Source organism: Branchiostoma floridae, unplaced genomic scaffold (genome assembly GCF_000003815.2).
Source record: "Branchiostoma floridae strain S238N-H82 unplaced genomic scaffold, Bfl_VNyyK Sc7u5tJ_1513, whole genome shotgun sequence".
Classification (NCBI taxonomy): Eukaryota; Metazoa; Chordata; class Leptocardii; order Amphioxiformes; family Branchiostomatidae; genus Branchiostoma; species Branchiostoma floridae.
Genome location: NW_023365737.1, coordinates 10,332 through 29,613, shown reverse-complemented (window position 1 = coordinate 29,613; position 19,282 = coordinate 10,332). Strand labels below are relative to the sequence as shown.

General features: G+C 39.0%; 1 protein-coding gene across 1 annotated transcript in view; it reads left to right on the top strand.

Moving 5' to 3' along the window:
- The window catches only part of LOC118407972 (SCO-spondin-like), a 51,751-nt gene that overhangs the window by 30,380 nt on the left and 2,089 nt on the right, over window positions 1–19,282 (top strand). The window contains exons 36-63 of the mRNA XM_035808576.1: window positions 612–831; window positions 1,456–1,610; window positions 2,148–2,235; window positions 2,572–2,680; window positions 3,304–3,412; window positions 4,008–4,178; window positions 5,050–5,217; window positions 5,825–5,927; window positions 6,255–6,298; window positions 6,498–6,668; window positions 7,140–7,300; window positions 8,110–8,293; window positions 8,878–9,051; window positions 9,679–9,846; window positions 10,381–10,714; window positions 10,967–11,016; window positions 11,610–11,801; window positions 12,273–12,446; window positions 13,191–13,280; window positions 13,762–13,866; window positions 14,352–14,409; window positions 15,258–15,475; window positions 15,938–16,105; window positions 16,502–16,622; window positions 17,171–17,293; window positions 17,494–17,540; window positions 17,917–17,995; window positions 18,800–18,961. Coding sequence (XP_035664469.1) covers window positions 612–831; window positions 1,456–1,610; window positions 2,148–2,235; window positions 2,572–2,680; window positions 3,304–3,412; window positions 4,008–4,178; window positions 5,050–5,217; window positions 5,825–5,927; window positions 6,255–6,298; window positions 6,498–6,668; window positions 7,140–7,300; window positions 8,110–8,293; window positions 8,878–9,051; window positions 9,679–9,846; window positions 10,381–10,714; window positions 10,967–11,016; window positions 11,610–11,801; window positions 12,273–12,446; window positions 13,191–13,280; window positions 13,762–13,866; window positions 14,352–14,409; window positions 15,258–15,475; window positions 15,938–16,105; window positions 16,502–16,622; window positions 17,171–17,293; window positions 17,494–17,540; window positions 17,917–17,995; window positions 18,800–18,961 — 3,946 coding nt within the window. The remainder of the gene's footprint in view (window positions 1–611; window positions 832–1,455; window positions 1,611–2,147; window positions 2,236–2,571; window positions 2,681–3,303; window positions 3,413–4,007; window positions 4,179–5,049; window positions 5,218–5,824; window positions 5,928–6,254; window positions 6,299–6,497; window positions 6,669–7,139; window positions 7,301–8,109; window positions 8,294–8,877; window positions 9,052–9,678; window positions 9,847–10,380; window positions 10,715–10,966; window positions 11,017–11,609; window positions 11,802–12,272; window positions 12,447–13,190; window positions 13,281–13,761; window positions 13,867–14,351; window positions 14,410–15,257; window positions 15,476–15,937; window positions 16,106–16,501; window positions 16,623–17,170; window positions 17,294–17,493; window positions 17,541–17,916; window positions 17,996–18,799; window positions 18,962–19,282) is intronic.

The window sequence follows — 19,282 nt, the reverse complement described above, 5'->3', positions numbered from 1 at the left end:
GCTCTAGTGACTGTTTTGTTTTCAAACTGTTTCTTCTTGGTCCAATTTTTAATAATTTAGTGGTAGGATGAGGATGAACTTAAGTGAACTGAGTGGTAGACACCCAGTATTCAAATATAGGGAATTCAGAGAAGTAGCAATACATTGCACTGTCATCTGTAGTTTCAGTACCAAGGAGAGGACATTGTATGTTCATGGTACTGAAATTATGGATACTGTTCTGGTTTTGCCATCAAAGTGAAATTCAGTCATAAGAACTACAGTCTAGTATCATAATTTTCTTTCCGTATTGTCAGTTATCTTTAACTATACTTTCAGCACTAAGGAGAGGTATTTATGTGGGACAGAAAATATTGATATTGTTGTGTTTTCCCTATTAATGCCAAATTCAGTCACAGAAACTACATGGTACTGAAAACAGGGTTAATATAGTACTCTTGCCAGAACAACCTTAATCATGTGTACCTGTACAAGATGCTGTAGAGATAAAGACAATTTTTTGTATAGATGTCAAATTTTATCATAAAAGTACAGCATTTCCACTAAATTTTCTCTATCTCTATCATTATTATTATCGTAATATTATAAACTGTGATTTTTGTTCTAAACAGCTGATGGTCACTGGTCACCTTGGAGTACATGGTCAGGGTGTCAGGAGTGTGTCCCTGGTAGCGAGACCAGGACTCGGACATGCACGAACCCTCCACCAGAGAACAACGGCCAGCCGTGTCAGGGAACGTCTACACAGTCTCGTACCTGTCACCTTGACCCCGTGGAATGTGGCCCTGAATGTGTGGAGGGCTTTGTTATGGCCTGTCGGTTAGGTCCAAGGTTAGAGAGGTTGCCTTTGACTTTAGAAACTCTTAAATTCTTTTTTTTACTGCTGAAAGCATAGCCAAAGGAGTGACAACTTTACTATGTAATTACATGATTACATATAGAAACAGGCTAATGGATCATTCTTCATTGATATAGTTTACATAATTATATGCACTCATTTAACTGCTTGGTACTCAGAATTTAGGAGAAAGAATATGGGATATGAACAGTCACACAACACTACGAGTGGACTAGTTCTTCGCTGTATTAGCGTGTAGTAGGTAGAGGAAACCCATTATGCAGTTTGTAGCAAATGACCAAATTCTGTATTATTGACTTCCTTGATTTTTGGTGTAGTATGTAGGGGAGTCTTCTTAATTCAGTATTAAAAGTTGCAAAACCCTATGTAGTGCTTGTTCAACTGCCTAAGAGCTATAGAAGTAACTAGGTATCACCCCACAAACCAGGTATGGTAAGGATTTAAGTTGAAAGTAACAACTAAACAGCTTGTCTCATTCTTTGTTGCATTGAAAATATTACATTAGTTATGTGCTGTCACTCAAGAGCTAGTTTTGTCATGGAGCGAAAATATACATTTTACAGATATTCATCTATCATGTTTTGTTGTACTAATAGGTCTTGCATAGACATCTGGGAAGGCACCGAGTATGTAGAGAATACTGCGGAGTGTCAGTATGAGTGTGGCTGTCCAGATGACACAGTTCTAAACAACGGCACCTGTACATCTATCAGTCAATGCCCCTGTCGGTTTGATGTCAATGATTACCCAGGTAGGTAAAAATCTAAATCAATTGTGTAAAAAAGGAAAATAATTATCTATTTTGTGTTTGCCTGTAACTGGAAAGTAACCACCAAACAGGAACACAAAATATCATTGAAGAGGTTCATTAGTCACGTATGTTTACAATTACTATCAATTTTCTTCAAACAGTGACTGTTTATTACAGGTAGAGAACATACCTCCAAATTTAGATATCTGACAGTACATCTTGGACATCCTGGTCTAGTCTTGTATTCTCTCGCGAGATCAAGACTAGACCATTCTCCGCGTCCTGTAGTCACGGTTTGAAGAAAATTGATAGTAACCAGAAACACAGAAGAAATAAAAGGCTTGCACAAAATTTATAAATGTAACAGGGTGCTAGAGATTGACTTTCTTAAATTGACTACATGTATGTTGTGTTCATAATCAGTCTCAAGACTTGTTTTGTCATCATGACAATAAACAAGTGCATAATGCTTGCAAAATAAAATGTACTTTAAAAGAGATGTTAAAGTCTAAACCTTTTTAATCTTTGCACCTCTAGGAGTGACAGAGGTGCTGCTTTTGGCAGAAGGAGGGCAGTACGGCTATCTTACACCTGGTCAGGTCATTGCTGTGGACTGCAACCAATGGTATAATGTCAACAATTTGCATCATTTACCTACACGTATAGTTCTATACTTATTATAAGCTTACAGACGTCTTTGTCGCTTAGTTCTTTTTTGACTGACTGACAGAGGCAAAGCACCTTTAAAAGGAACTTTTGGATAAAAGATCTTGGATATAGAACCATACGTGATTTAAGGAATGTTTCATAATTCCAAATTCAGTTTTCTTCAAATCTTCAGATTGTCTTCTTGTTTAAAAGTCCCTGCTTAGATTACTTTTCTGGTTTCATTCTTTGCAGACAGTTGCAATTAATTGTTCTCTTAGTATTGTCTAGCCTAACATTTGTTGTTTTATTGCAGTGTGTGTGTGAATGGAGGGCTAGACTGCACCGATCACCAGTGTACCACCGATGGGGAATGGAGCACCTGGTCACCATGGTCCAACTGTACTGTCACTTGTGGAGGAGGGGTGAGTGAAAAATATAAAAGTCACAATAAACACTTGTATATCTATATCTCTTCCAAACAGTCACAATTTCTGGCAAACCATACTGTAAATGCGTTTACTTTTGCAGTAGCGGCAAAATGGAGTTTTCGCTGTGGTTGAAAGTTTGCCGAAGCACCATAGACTGGAGTCAAATACTATAATGGAAAAATTTTTGCTGTGGTTTTAAGTTTGCAGTGAGGAGACCACCGCAAAGACTGCGAACATAAAACTACCATGAACATTTCTACATTTACAGTATCTTCAAGTCGGGGATTTTTTGTGCTATTTTGTGTTATTTCATGAGATGACTAAAGAACCAAAACATTTTTCATGTCTTTCTGACCAAAATATAGATGACAAAATTGACAATTCCATTACAGTACCATCAAAAGCCACTAGTGGCTTCAAAATATAATCATATTGGGTCCCATTAACGCCTTCCCACATATGGTATATCAAAACAATCCATCTGGGTATTCTAGAGTTATTATTATTCACAGACAGACAGACACAGACATACACAAACATTGCCAAAACAATTAACCTTCTTTAGGATGTGATAGATTGGTACTATTTTCTTTCTCTTTCCTTTTAATTATTAACAGGTCCAGTACAGGTACAGATCATGTGACAACCCTCCCCCGTCCTATGGGGGCCTGGCTTGTACTGGTATGGGAGAGGAGGCTGTCCACTGTAACACACAGGAGTGCCCAAGTAAGTTGCATCTGTCCTAAAATACATTACCAAAAACAGTTTTTCACTGCTTCTCATTGCCTCTCATTGCTCTTTCCCAGAGCTATTGATGATACCTATTTTTGGAACATGAGCAACCCTGTCCTTGGTGCTGATCACGAAAGCATAGATAGATATGAATTCAACCAATAGATGCTCCTTAGAACCCTTTACTGAACTACTTCCTGGAGTTCATTTAACAGAAATAAAACTATAAATAGCTTTAAAGATAAAACAGGTACCAGTGCTTTGGGGAAAGATCTTATTTTCTTCAAGCATGTTTCAATTGTAGATTCATTTAATAAGAGATACATGATCACACGCTATCAGACAAGGCTAAAGTCTTGGTAGAAGCTTTTATGTTCCAAAGTAATTTGATTGATTGAAGTTGAATTGTTAATGTTAGCTGTATAACAGACAATGTAAATATGTAGTTTGTATGTCCGTGTTTTATGTTCAGGATATTAGCTACTTCAAAATGTATGTATGCTACATGTACCAGCGTGAAGATAATGAACAGACTAAAGTATCCAGGTATCAACTATTGTAAGTAATCCTACGGCATTTCCTATTTCAGTCCATGGCAATGTTGGAGAGTGGAGCCAGTGGACTAGTTGTTCTGCCAGCTGTGGTGTCGGCAGCAGGACTCGCCATCGCTACTGTAACGACCCTGAACCTCTCCACGGAGGCATGTACTGTGTAGAGTCACTGGTGGAGACCTCGGACTGTAACCTTGGAGACTGTCCAGGTAATTTCAAACAAATTATGCTTTTATATGCTATATATAGATTCGGAGAACTTCCATTACTTGTCAGTCAGTCTATACAGACTATGAGACTGTGCTTAGGAACTAAGCAACAATGGAGACTACAATACTAATAAATGTACTACAATATGGTGCTGGTGTGTTACGCCGAAGGGCGGTTATACCGGCTATATAGATACAGAATATGTCCATTACACATAAACTTGAAGTTACAACTTATAATCAGTGGAAAATCCAGAGAATTCAAAGGGCTTGTTGCCGACAGCAGCATGGGTTTCCATGAATAATTAGGTTGTACATCGTCAAAGATTGCAGTCTTCAGACACCATTTTATTACACCACATTCAATCTTTGATAGACACATTTTACAGACAAAGAGACACATTTACAGTACAGAGATAAGCAGATTTGTTTACTTGGCTAGTTCCGTATTTAAAATGGAAGAACTGTTATTGGGGTAACTGCAAATTGGCAAAAAGATCTGGTTGACATTTAAATAAATTGATCTAATTGGTGAATCGAGGCATCTATAAAAGCAATCAATTGACAGAAATTGAGATGTGTCATATAGATTTCAGTACTATACTAACAGTTAAAGAAGAATAAAAAGAAGCATATTATTGAGAACTTGGCAACAATGCTTCACAAAGACAGTAAAAGCTGATTTACTGAAAATCTACTGAAAATATACTGTTTGATCAGTAATTAACAGTATATTTACAGTACAGATGTTTTTGCAAGTGGTCCCCCCGTGCAAATGTGTTCCCTTATGCAAAAATGTCCAGGATGAAAAAGTTGAGATGTTTGTTGGGCAAATATTATAAGGAAAACTGTATTTTCTGATCTTTTCCAGATAAGACATGTGTCGGAGGTAAGGTGTACCAGACCTGTCCGCAGCAGTGCCCCAGGACATGTGGTGACCTACAGGACGGAGTGACCTGTGAGACCACGGCCTGTGTGCCTGACTGTGGCTGTCCCGAGGGACAGGTGGACCTGGGAGGAGTCTGTGTGCTTCTGTCAGGTTAGAGGTTATGTGACTGTTAGTCACAATTAGCAGTTAAACCAATGATATGATAATTCGTGGTTTGACTGATCAGAGAGTCACGTTAAAGCCTGGCAAATTTTTGCATTATTATGCTTCATTTTACATTTCTACATAGGTTGGTGGGACTATGCCCAGTGTAGGCTATGGTATCAGTATTTCAGCTTTTACTATGTATCAAAGGTACTTCATGTTAACAATTTCCCCCTATAGGAAATGTATGAGATAAAATAAGGTACCTTCAACTGTAAGGGTAGCGTAAGCTTGCTTTTGTGGAAAAGATATATATCCGCATGAAACTTTTTTTAAAGATGCTAGATTTACAACAATATATTGCTTGTCAACCTGAAATAAGGTGCCATTGCACCAGAATCTTTCCAAGCCCGTTGCAAAGTTCAAAATTTAAACTAATATTAAAAATGAAATTCTCCAAACTTAAGCACACACAGCCAAAACTTCCATATCTTACATCAGCTGAATACCCTATTATGTAATATGATGCTAATGGAGATAAGGAAAATCATATTCGAAGCAATGACTGACAATTGTATTTGTCTGTTTATTATTGGATCTTGTTTCTCCACAGACTGCCCCTGCAGATGGAACCTGGCCTCAGACAGTGACGGCAACCCCATATATGGGGAACAGTTTGACTCTGGGGAAGTTGTCAGCTACAAATGCACCAACTGGTGGGTCCTCTGCTATACTTTTAATTAGTGATGGAAAAAATTGTAGCCTTTTGTTATGTAAATGTTTATCTTATCCAAATATATTGGAATATTGATCAACCAGATATAAACAACCAAATATGGACTCAAAAGCAAGTAAAAAGAGAGGATTGATTCCCATTTCTGAACCTTAATTTTATTAGACATCCTGAAACAATTATACCACTTTGAAGAGGTATGTTTTGTCACTTTGGAGTGAGTTTCCTGTGCAATAAAAGGAAAGATTTACTAAGTATTGTGTCAAGGTTTAATTACTCTATGCTTAATTCATTCTTCTGTCCTTTACAGTACATGTCTAGAAGGACGATTCATCTGTAATGAGGAACTATTAGGTAAGTCTGTGTTGTTCAACTTATTTTTTATGTCTGACTATATTCACGTACAGATGTAGCATTACTGCAACCAGTTGTGCAAATCATACACTGATTGATACAATTTTTGAATGTGGGTTTCGACTATGAATATCCCATCTGGATATTGCATGTTAATAAGTAAGGTTTACAATAGCTGATGGATTTCTTTTGTTCATAGTGGTACCCAACTGGTCAGCATGGAGCTCCTGGACCACCTGTACAGCCAGTTGTGGTGGAGGCACCCAGTACCGCAGTAGAACATGTGACAACCCGCCCCCTGTCTGTCAGGATCTGAACTGCATAGGGCATGACGAGGAGACAAGATCCTGTAACACCCAACAGTGTGAAAGTATGAACAATTTAATGTAGTCATCTTAAAGCTAATATGATTGCACTCTTACAACATTGTCATTGTGATTCGCAAATTTCAAAACTTGCTAATTAAGAAGCACCCTAATATAGCTGTATATTGGGCATGGCTTAGTGACCTATCCCTAAAAATTGTGAATTGATAATTAAAAGAATGGTAACATTCTAACATGTAAATAAAAGCTTGCAGCATCTTTGTAGGAGTTGTTTTCCTTTACTTATGATAACTTTGCAATGATGATAACAAAGATTTCTTACCCAAATATGCAGGATTTGTAAGCATTTATGTGTATATTATTTATCTAACTTTTTGCAATATTTAAAAAAAATTCCATCCATCAATGTCCTAATAAGAATGTTAACAAAGTAAAAAAACTGCTATCTAACATGAATTTTATTTTAAAAAAACTGGAACATATGTCATTTGCATTTTTGTCTGCCCCACCTGAAGCTGGCTGTCCACCTGGTAAGCAGCTGCAACCATGTGGGAACACCTGTCCACACACCTGTGCTGAGAGGACAGCTGACATCGCCTGTGTGGAGCCCTACTGTACCCAGGGATGCTTCTGTCCACCTGGGATGGTAGAGGATGATGCTGGCAACTGTGTTCAGGTGGGACACTATTTTTTGTGTTGTCTATCATTAACATATCCAATTAGAATATATTTTTAATGTCTGTGGTTTCAGTATGGCAAGACTCAATATGGCAAGAGAGAAGCAGTCTTTATAAACAGCTCTTTATCTTTACATCTACCTTGTTTCTTCAACAATCTGGAGGTTCAAGTGTCCATGCATATTTTCACTGAATACTATAAATCATTGCAGCAGTTTTAATTTTGTGGCTTTCATCATGATGCTTGAAGTACAAGTGTATGTGCCTCTATTCCCATAGTGAACTCTATAAACACTGTAAAAGGAAAGCTTCATTCTGCTCTCAAATAATTCAAATCCCCTCAAAATGACTTTACAGTATACTGTAAATGCGTTTAAGTTCGCTTGGATTTAATTTTGCGGTAGCACCATGCACTATACATGTAGGTCTCTTACTGTTATGGAAAACTGTTCGTGGTGGTTTCAAAATCGTGGTGAAGCAGCCGCCGCGAAAGCCGCAAACATTAAACCACTGCAAAAGTTTCTTCATTCACAGTATTCCTGGGCAGTACTGGACCCATATTAGATTAAATCTCATCTTCATTGTCTGATTCGGTCATCTTCACATTCAATAAAATAGAGGCAGGGATTTAAACTATGTTTGAAATATTAATACCTGTCCTTAGTGCTGAAAAAGATGCTATTGTACAAGCCTCAGATTTCTGTCATACTATATAGCGTAGTGAGGCCATAACTAGAATTATGAATTCTTGAGAAAACTAGGAAAATGTGAGAATCAACAGATGAGTGTATTTTCTTTCTTTTTCCAGTACTGCCCCTGCACATTTACAGTGACTGGCCTTGGTGCTGAAGGTGAGGTTATTGGACAGTTGTTGGACGGCTCCCCTGTGTACCATGGTCAGGAGGTTGGGTCTGGTGATGTGGTACAGGTCAACTGTAACACCTGTACCTGTACTGATGGTCACCTCACCTGCACAGATGAACCCTGTCCTGGTAAGTTTTGTCCTGTACAAATGTATCATCTGTATCTGTATAGATTCTAATAACGTTATAGCCAGTATAACTGCCCTTTGGTGTAACACACCAGCTTTGCAGGCACGCGGCATGGCAGCAGCTGGATATATTGCCTAAAGCAAAAAGCAACTGCTATAAAATTGATGTTTGCTAACAAATTTGAGTAAATTCCAAGTTCTAAAACCTACTGTACATGTAAGTACAATGTATTCCTTTATGTTGTACTGATAGTACTTTTTAGTCATGTGGGTTTCCTTTCTTTTTGCATTAGAAGATAAATTGTTTGCATTGGAGAAAATTGTCATGAATTTTCTGCTCAAAGATTACAACACAATCAGAATATTGTGACATTTTGTGTAGTTTTATCTTGATTAAAAATAGTTAAAATGTTACAAAATAATTAGAAGAAATTACCAATCTCAAAACTAATATGTAATACAGTAAAGTTTCTATTGAGCTATTTTAGAGGCAATAGAGAAGAAATTATACTTATCCACAAAATGATGAATGATACTATCAATATCTGCAACTTTAACATGATTGTCTATATCTTCTGTGCATAGTTGATGGTGGAGTGTCTAGCTGGACTGTATGGACCAATTGTTCTATGACATGTGGAGGTGTAGGTGTTCAGGTGCGCACCCGCACCTGTAACAGCCCTGCACCTGCACACGGAGGACAGCCGTGTACCGAGACACTGTTCGACACCAAGTACTGCCACACGCCAGAATGTCCAGGTCAGAAACTCATTCAACTGATCTCATTCTATTTCTTTTATAGAAATGTCATTGTTACTAAAGTAAAGAGAATGGACCAATCCCGATCAAATGATATATCAAACAAAAAGAACCAGGTAGAGCCCCCTATTCTATTTCGAACATGTCGGTCAAAAACAGCCCCATTGGGACAGGAATGGCGAAAGAAAATATACTATGCTTCACCCACCGAGTATAGTTGTTTTGGGAGGAAGAGCCACTGAATAACATTGCATTGATGGTGGGCAGGATGCACGTGTAGTGCAGGGTATGTATAAGACACGGGACTCTGCACCTAGCAGACTTTGAAGAAGTGCCCCATTAGTTGGTGCGTAGTACAAGCTCCCTCTCCATGAGTGCCCGAGCTGCTTTCTTCTTAATTTCTTTTTCTTTGTTATCAGCATGCATGCAGCTGTTATGCACGCAACAAACGCAGCAGGAACCCTGTCACAGATATATGTACCCTTGTTTTCACGCATGTCAGAAACCGGGCACTCATACTTTCTCATTGCATACTTTGATAATTAGTGTATTTCCAGATCTGGCGGCCATTTTGGATTTTACAGGGTCATTAATTCAGAATAATTCATTTTGCATGCCTGTTTTTAGTACCTGGAGGCTGGTCAGCCTGGACCAGTTGGAGTTACTGTACGGTGACCTGTGGCGGTGGGGTCAGCCATCGTACCAGGACCTGTAGTAACCCTCCCCCTGCACACTTTGGACCTGACTGTGAGGGACACAACACTGAGACTATAGAGTGTAGTCCTGAACCTTGTGGTAGGAGGATATTTATGTTTCCTAACATTTTTACCTCGAGTTCAGATATTTGCGGTCTACATAACTTTTGAAGTTACAAACAACACCCCAGTTTTTTTAATGGAGATAATAACAGAATATAGATTTTACTGTTTGTGTGGGAAGGTCTTCACCAGTTGAAGCCCTTATGCTGAATCTTTTGGAATAGTTCATATTATCCAGAATATTTTAAAAGAAAATTAGGATTACTTAACCACGATAGCAACATTTAAATACAATGCTCCTAGCTTTTTTTTTTCTAAATTGCAGTTTACAAGCATGTTTACAACCACTACATGGTATGGCCATGTTGAAGATTTATAATTTGCAAGAAAGTCATGTTTATCATTGCACATGTATACAATGTTTTTGTTGTTCACTTTTTCACGGTTGACCCATTTCTTATAACATGGCAGAAGTAGTACATCTCTGTAAGACTGTTTGATGATGTAGGCAACTGGCGACTGTTTCATGGCATAGACAATCACGTAACTTTTGTGCATTGTGTCTCAATAGAGCTTGGCTGTGAGGGAGGTAAAGAGTACACCGAGTACTGCACCAGGTGTCCTCGCACCTGCAACGAGCTCGCGGGGAGGTCAGAGTGCGCCGCCATGGAAACCTGCCAGCTGGGCTGCCGCTGCCCCAACGGAACCTACGAACAAGATGGCTACTGCATCCTGGCGGAGAACTGCAAGTGCGAGATTCCGGAGGAGATACTGGCGCGCGCTACGGTGGCACCGTTGACGATGGCCTCAACGTTTGATAGCCTGACGTTTTCAGATGCTGAGCCATTGTCAGACCGTACCACCTTGTTCCCACAGGAGGTGATTGTGGGGGAGTGTATGGTTTGGTGAGTGCATTGCAAAGTAACTGTTACACCTGGGACAGTTTGAAAGCATTGGATAAATATCTTGAACAGTGGTAGTGATAAGGTAGTCAAAGCAGAAAGCTGATTTGTATCCTGAAAATACTTCAAATATCTCTGTTCTAAAAAAAGAGATGGTTTTGCATGATTTATTGTCACATAGTAGTAAACGTATTGATCAGTCAAACTGCTACATATTTGCACGTAATTTGTTGCATTACTTTTTTTCGCCTATAGCATATGTTCCCATGGATTGCTGAACTGCACTGAAGATGAAATGTGTGCTGGTGAGAAATGTCACATCTCAACTTAGAATAGTCATAGTTTAACGGTTCGACCCTTTTATAACCGAGAAACATATTTTAGACCTACTCATTAAAGTTAAGTTATGTCTTACTAATAGTATTCTTTTTATCAGATCTCACCTCAACTCACCGGTCCCATAGCCTCACCGGCCGTAGGGGCAGCACTTCCATCAACATATTATAAGTTTTCCACCTTTGTCTGTCCTCAGCCAAGGTTGCCAGATGGTTATCAGATCTAGTATATCGAAAAAGTAATTAGGTATTAAATCTTTTAAATTAGTTGCATTTTGTTAGGAGAATCACTGTTAGCTATTTGCCCCATTCCTTAAGAAAGTGACAACTTGGGCATATTCAGTCCATCATACAAATTGCATTTCATTTAAAAGAGAAGTAGGGATGGATGGATGATTGGTTCAAACCCAACCACTAATTGATTTTCTAATAAAGTCTCAACCATTTATTCAGTACTAGTAATTGCAGTAATTGTAAGCTCCATGTATAGATCGGTAATGTACTTCAGATTTAGATGTAGACCAAGTTGATATATATTTTGTAATTGCACTTCTACTACCCAGCCCCGCCCAGTTGGTCCAGTTGGTCCAGCTGGACGCCATGTTCACGACCTTGCATCACCGGGGTCAAGGACATGGGCAGCAGCATCAAGTCCCGCCGGCGTTACTGCAACAACCCCCCTCCCCGGCCAGGGGGGGAGTACTGCGAGGGGGATGATATACAGGAGGTCACATGTAACGTACCACAGTGTCCACGTAAGTTGGGATTTTCCTTGTCAGTCATGTGCACAAACCTTTCTGCATTGTGTTTCTTCATCTGAGTCAAAGTTTGTAACTTCTTGCTCATGTACCTGAAGATGTCAATAGAAGGCAATGCCCTTGTTCCTCCACACGTTTCCCCAAACTATCTCTCCAGATATAAAAGCTATGTTAATATAGCACAACTAACTACAATCCTGGCCATTCTCCAACTACTGTATCCCTGCAAACTTGAAATAATTTACAGTGCCTGTGAATCATAAACCTTTCAGTCTGCATGGTATTCTCACGCTGTCCAACTGCAGTGTCTGGTCTTTCTAGAATCCCTGTCTTACTAGAATCCCTGTCTTACTATAGTGCCACTTTTGTTCTTTTGCTGATTGAAGTACATTCTTTGCTAATGTGCGGTGAGGCAAGCTAGCATTAATGAATGTATACTTCAACATGTTTTATTTGTTTCCCTTTCAGAGCCGGGAGGCTGGTCCACCTGGAGCCCATGGTCCCCCTGTAGTGCCACCTGTGGTTCTGGTACCCAGGTGAGAACACGGACGTGTGACAACCCACCCCCGGATGTCCCCAGTCTGACCTGTCCTGGTGCCTCCCTACAGACTCAGGCATGCTTCGCTGAAGAGGACTGCACATGTAAGGCTCAGGGAATACATTATACATATACATCATGTATATAACGATAGTGTACCTTTATTCGTGGGGTGAATTATATTCTGTTGTACATGTACCTAAAAACAGGATATTACGTAGATGGACGGTGGTTTCAAATTGCATTCTTTTAGATATAATGCAGTTTGAGACCACCGTCCGCTGACTTGATATCCCGTAATAAACTTGTGTTGAATAAAACGAATAAAGGTTACCCTGCAAATAAAGGTGAACTAGCGTTAATAGACAAACCCCAATCATGAATCTCTAGTGTAGGTCTATTTACACATTTTAGATCACAAAATGTTGCATCTTGAAGTGATATTGTTGTGGTGTGACTGGTAAAGCATTGGGCTATTACAAACCAAGAGTTTCGGGTTCAATACTTGCCATGCCTGCAACGTTTTGCCATTGGGAAGGGCACTTGACCCAACTTCATGTATGTGCCAACATTGGCCACCAAGAGCTGTAGATATAACTTTAGATTAAATCTTGAATTTGGATGAAACCTTGATATGTTGCGTGCCATACCCGATAAAGATAGCAAGTTTCTTTGGAACCAATGGAAAAATTCCTACATCAAAATTATCCTGGCCAAAAATAAAATCTTATATCAAAGAAAATTTATGTCTTTTCATACACAGCATAGTTAGCATACTGTAAAGTCTTCTTTTACTAGTATCTGACAGAGTATAGTTTTTTTTAATTACCATTATCAATAATTTCCAGCCTGTCTGCCCAACATGGTTTACCACAGCTGCCTACCCTGCCCACGGACATGTTTGGATCTACAGGAGCATGTGGAGTGTGTGGAGCGTGGTGAGTAAACTTTGCCTCTTCTTATTCTAAAATTTGATCAGATGGTTCATCAAAACCACAGCAGTGCAATGGTAAGTAATTAGAGTGTTTGCCAACTTGGTAGGTTGTGAGTTTGATCCCTGGCCTGGCCAAGTTATACATATTATAAGACTTCGAAAATGATACATGCTGCTTTCTCTTCCTAGGAAAGTGTTTGGGAAAGAGTGTGGTAGTTGAACACACAGAACATACTACTAGACCAGTGGACCCTTCTGCATTTAGTGTTTATGTAAACCCGTGTGGCCCAGGACTACATAAATGGAGATGGACACCGCCATTGCACCATTTGGTGCAGGAAGGATTAAAGTGTTACCTACTACTAGTTGAGAGATTGCACATTTTCTGTGTTCTAAAAATAGAGCTCCCGGAAGGCTTCTACCGTTTAGAAAGTAGAAACAGACAAAATCATCATGGTTTAATTTTTCCCCACAATGCCTTGCAGACTGTATCCCAGGATGCAGCTGTCCTGAAGGACTGCTGATTGATGGAGACTTGTGTGTGGAGAGGGAGGCCTGTCCCTGTGTCATGGTCAATCCATTCATTAAAGGTGGGCAACAACAGTTTTCTAAAATCTTTATTGACACAGTCTACCCATCTCTTCTGGGGCGCCCACGTGGGTTCTGGCCCACTACAGACAAGTTCATTGACCTTTCTTGACCAGTTGTTATGGTTCATTCTTTGCACGTGGTCATACCAGCGGAATCTGTTGTAGCGCAAGATGTCATGGAGGTTGTGTAAGCCTAGCCTACATGTAAGTTGTGATTAGCAATAGTAGTGTATGCTTGAGAACAAGCAATATTGCAAACAATGACACAGTCTTGTATCTAAGTAATGGAAGTGTATGTGATAGTTTGTGAAAAAAGCAAGACACACTACAACAAAATTGAATACGTCAACCTTCCTCTTTAACCACTTTCACTAGGTTACAGCTCTAAATATAGCGCATGACATTATCTTCATGAAAAATAATGATGATATTGGCAGGCTTGCTGATTATGGACTTACTCATGATTTTTACCCTTAAACCTACAGCTGACAGACCTGTGCAGTATCCAGCAGGTAGTCTGGTCACCATAAGCTGTAACAACTGGTAAGTCTCATTTTTGCCTACTTTCACATCATAATTATTAATTTTTGATAATGATCATACTATGATTTAGGTATAGACATACACTTTACATCATCACAAATTACAATTACTTCAAAATGCCAAATTGTTTGATAAATTAGCCCTGCATTTCAATTGGAAGGCATTTCAGCACCATGTTGGTTATAGAATAGATAGATGCTGTTATTTTTGTTTAAAGTGTGAATCAATTGATCAAAAGAGTCAGAAAAGATTCCTGGCTGGATACAATTCTCGCTGCTACTTATAGCCGATGAAGGTGGCGCTGCAGCAGCGAGAATTCCTTGCTTTAACAGTTACCTTTATCTGTAGGGTAACCTTCATTCATTGGGTTTAACACTCAGGTAATAGGAATATTAAGGCAATGGATGAACAGTGGTTGAATTGCAATATTTTGAAAATATAACAGTTTAAAACCACCGTTCATGTACTTGATATCCTACAATACCGTTATTAAAAACAACAGAATGTAAGATAAAGGTGAATTAGCTATAACTAACAGAGCAAGAGATATGGCAGGGATTATTGTGTGAAAACTTTTGCAATGACATTTCGTTGAGTTAACACCTCTATCATCATGTATACATGACTTATGGGCTACCCTAAGCTTCTAATTTTCTTCTGTTAACCTATCAAAAATGCTCTGTTACCTGTAATTGGCTCCATATTAAGTCGTGAAGACTGGCGACAGCATTTGGCACATTTCAATGAGAACAAACCTGTAATGTAATGTTTTGATATAGCAAATAGCTACATGTGATGTGCCATAAAATACAGTAAATGAATACAAACTTTGATGAATATTTCCCCAGCACCTGTGAGCATGGTCGGTTCCGCTGCACAGACCAGATCTGTGACGTAGACTGCACATGGAACCCCTGGTCACACTGGACGTCATGTACAAAGTCCTGTGGGGTGGGCATCAGGACCAGACAGCGCACGTACCAGGAACCACACGGCAACGGTGTCAAGTGTCGTGACATGTCCTACAACACTGAGACAGAGGCGTGTAACACAGATGCTTGCTCAGGTAATGCTGAACACCAATAATCTTTTTCTACAGACAGTTTAATCAATTGATAATTTGCTGCCATCATTTGCAGATACATGGTTGGTACAGACAGTTGTTCATGCCCAGTTAGATGTTGTTCATCTCCAGCTAGTTCATGACCAGTTCTTTCTTGTATTTTTTCCAATAGCAAAATGCCTTTTGCAATAATGAAACCTAATTTTGTATCTTAAATTCTGTGCACATTTGAGTACTTTGGTTGGGGAGGTAAAAGGTGAGGAAAGAAGAGGGATGCGCTCTGCCTTATACTGCCTAATACTGTGCCCTAGACACAGAGAATACTAGTAACAACCACTGCCCTTGCAACCTCAAAAAGGCTACGGTAACCATATTTTTTTTTAATCTAAAATATATTTAGTTTTTTTTTCAAATGAAGGAAAGGTGTAACTTGAATTTGATTGAGTCTCTATTTACCATCTGCAGTTGATGGTGAATGGAGCACCTGGAGCCATTGGACGGAGTGTGATGCCACCTGCGGAGGCGGGACCACACGAAGGTCACGCACCTGCTCTGCACCTGCGCCAAAGAACGGTGGGCTGGGATGTGAGGGCCTAGGACAGGAGCTATCAGTGTGTAATGCAGAACCTTGTGGTGAGTACTACAGCAAACGGTTTTGACAGTAAATATAATTCTTTTGATTTCTGGCTTATTTTCTCGAATGCCTATTATTTATTTTTACTATTTCCTTTTCTTCTTCTCCTCTATCCATAATTTCAAAATTATATTGAAAACACTGCTCTGACATTGTTTTTTGGGTCAGAAGTTTGTTACAAAAGTGATAGAAAGAAAGGAAAGATTGTTCAGTTTGGATAAGATACATTATATGGCAACCTGTCAAAAAATTCTGGAAGCAATTCTACTGCACAAAACTTTATCAGTAAGAGTATTATTTTACTTAGTGCATGATGTGATGGAACCGTATAACGTTACTTGAATGCAGTGTGCTTTAGCTTTAGTAATATGTGGTGTACATTTTGTATATAATAGGACCAGAATGCCCAGAAGGCCAGGTACCGGACCTGTGTGTGAACGAGTGTGGGTACAGGTGTGAAGACTTTCACCAGGTGGAGGTGTGTGTAGAGGAAGATGACTGCATTCCTGGCTGCAGGTGAGGTGTCGTTTCTTCCTACAGTGTTAGATATACTTTTGCCCGGCCACTGCATGATCTATGCACTTAGATACTGATTTGCTTTTCCTTTCAAATGTTTTTATATTGATTTTGCAACAATTCTAGACTGACCAATTGATAACTTTTTAATAATAAAGGTTTGAATCAATTTTAATTGTTTTTGGATCAGATTAAGCTGCAAGGATCAGAAGTTAGAAATGTGCTTGGCAATGAGTGACAAACTGTATATGTGGTAGAACAGCATAACTTGAGATTCTGAAGGATAAAATGGACATTGTTGACATTTGGTCTGTGCAAAAGTATGCGCATAGGCTAAAAGCTGTATTTTGGGCCACCTAGCAGCTTGTCACAGCACTGCAGAAGAATTTCGGGTTTTGATATCTCAATTTCTGGACATGCTATGGTCATGAATTTTTAGTGGTAGCCAGCTCTTGGTGAAAAAAGTGGTGTAGGTTTGGGCCCCCTAGCAGCTTGTTTTAAACTGCAGGAGCTGGTTTATCTTGACTTTTTCATTCTATTTTTTTCAGATGTCCCAATGGCTTGTTACTACAGCATGGGGAGTGTGTACCCCCGCCTCTGTGTGAGTGTGTGGATTACAATGGTAACATTGTAGCACCTGGCAGTGTGGTACAGAATGACTGTAACAACTGGTGAGTCGAGCAGGACAATAAGATCATCAGATTCTGTTTTTCATGTCAATTTTGTTAATGAGAATTTGCGATGGATTTCACATTGGGCCATGTTGATTTGATTAATGGGTGACATATTCTGGGAACTCTCTAAAACTGATGTGTGTTTGTGAATACAAAATGACCATTAATCTTAATTTAATTGTTCCATGCATTTTTAGCACTTGCAAAGCTGGTGTCTTTTCCTGCACAGACCAGCCCTGTCCTGGTAAGTGTTAAATTTAAATAAAAATTGTGAAAAATAAAAAATTAACTTAATTTAATGGTAGAATAATTAATATCTGTATCAGCCATAATGAGTTGTTGATTATAAATCAGATATGTGTTGCAATAACTATGTTGAACTTCTGATTTAAAATGTTGAGTTTAACTTTAATTTGCCTTTTCTGATGCATCATAATTTACATAAATAGCCATTTTGTGGTCCACTAAGTAGTATACCATGTTGAAATCTGAAGTAAATGTTGCAATACTAGTTGAATGTATGTATTAAATCATAGTTATTGACAAATTTTTAACTTTTATGTATAAAATATAATCCAAATATGAGATGTATAATAATCATTCCATTTCTTCTATCCCAGTTACCTGTGGTTGGAGCACCTGGTCTACCTGGACAGACTGTAGCACCACCTGTGGACAGGGTACACAGAACAGATTCAGGTGAGATAAGAAAGCTTCTTATCACGCAAGTCACACAGTGGCTATGGACTTCGCCGTGACAGACAGGTCATGACTACACGTAGTCGAACAAAAAGACACGAGCCATCGTTTATACTGAGAGCTATGAAGCTGCTAAATGATACTCAGTATGCTGGAACTTATTCCTATATCTTAACTGCTTGTTGTTCGTATGTTGTCTTTTTAACGATCCATTTTATCTGTAAGTTTTAACTGAATTTTAGTATGCATTGTAAATTGGAGGCACTTGCATATTGTTGTTTGCTTTTACATTAGTGATGGAACTTTTTGTGAACCTCGCAATTCAGCCGATTGGCTGCAATGAGTTTCGGTTAAATAAACCATTACCATTCAACCATTACAATCTCAAGACTAGCCAAGTCAAATAATTCAGTAGACTGATCCGTTAACTCAATTTTAAGGCAGTTACACAATATAAAAGTATGCTAACTATGATAATAGCTATCTTATGAAAAGCAAGGCTTTCATAGATAAATTTTGTGCATTGATGTCATACGTTGTAGGTACATGTTGATGCCATATCATGTCTTACCATGTGTATCTAGAAATGTTATACAGTTACTGTAATATCATACCTGAGTGCACAGTAACTCACAGCCTTGACCAAGTACATGATGATAATAGCTATATATAGACAAATAGATAATAGACAAAGACTGTAGGTCCTTGCCTTTGGCAATGACTAGTCTTTACTGTTTTAAACCTAAAGAACAATCTTGTTAATTGAGTAGCTGGACATTAATACCTAGAATATCATATTTCTAGGTCACCCAACAACCCTCCAGCCTCCAACGGCGGGAAGGAATGTACAGGTGAGCACGTGCAGTCGCAGGTGTGTCAGCTGGACACCTGTACACCTGTCTGCACCTACGACGGGGTGGAGTACCAGGTGGGAGACACCCTGTATACAGCTGAATGCACTGAGTGGTGAGTAGAGGAGTCTCTTTGAAAATCAAGTTCACCTACATCTACCAAGTACATTGTACTGTCACTGGTGCATATGCTAAGTGGGTAAAGTGTGCTTGCTTGGTATTTTCCAAGTCCTACCAATGGAAAGTATTATTAACTGTTAATCACTCATAGTCTCTCAGGAAGAGACAATGTACACACCACTTAAACTAGTACACTAGCCCCCCTGTTGTAGTAACAAGCCTTGCAAAACAGTGTGGTCCAATGGCTTTTGAGATAGAGATGGCCTCTATGATTTATGCAACATAAGGACCGGAAAGGGCTTTTATTTTTTTAAAA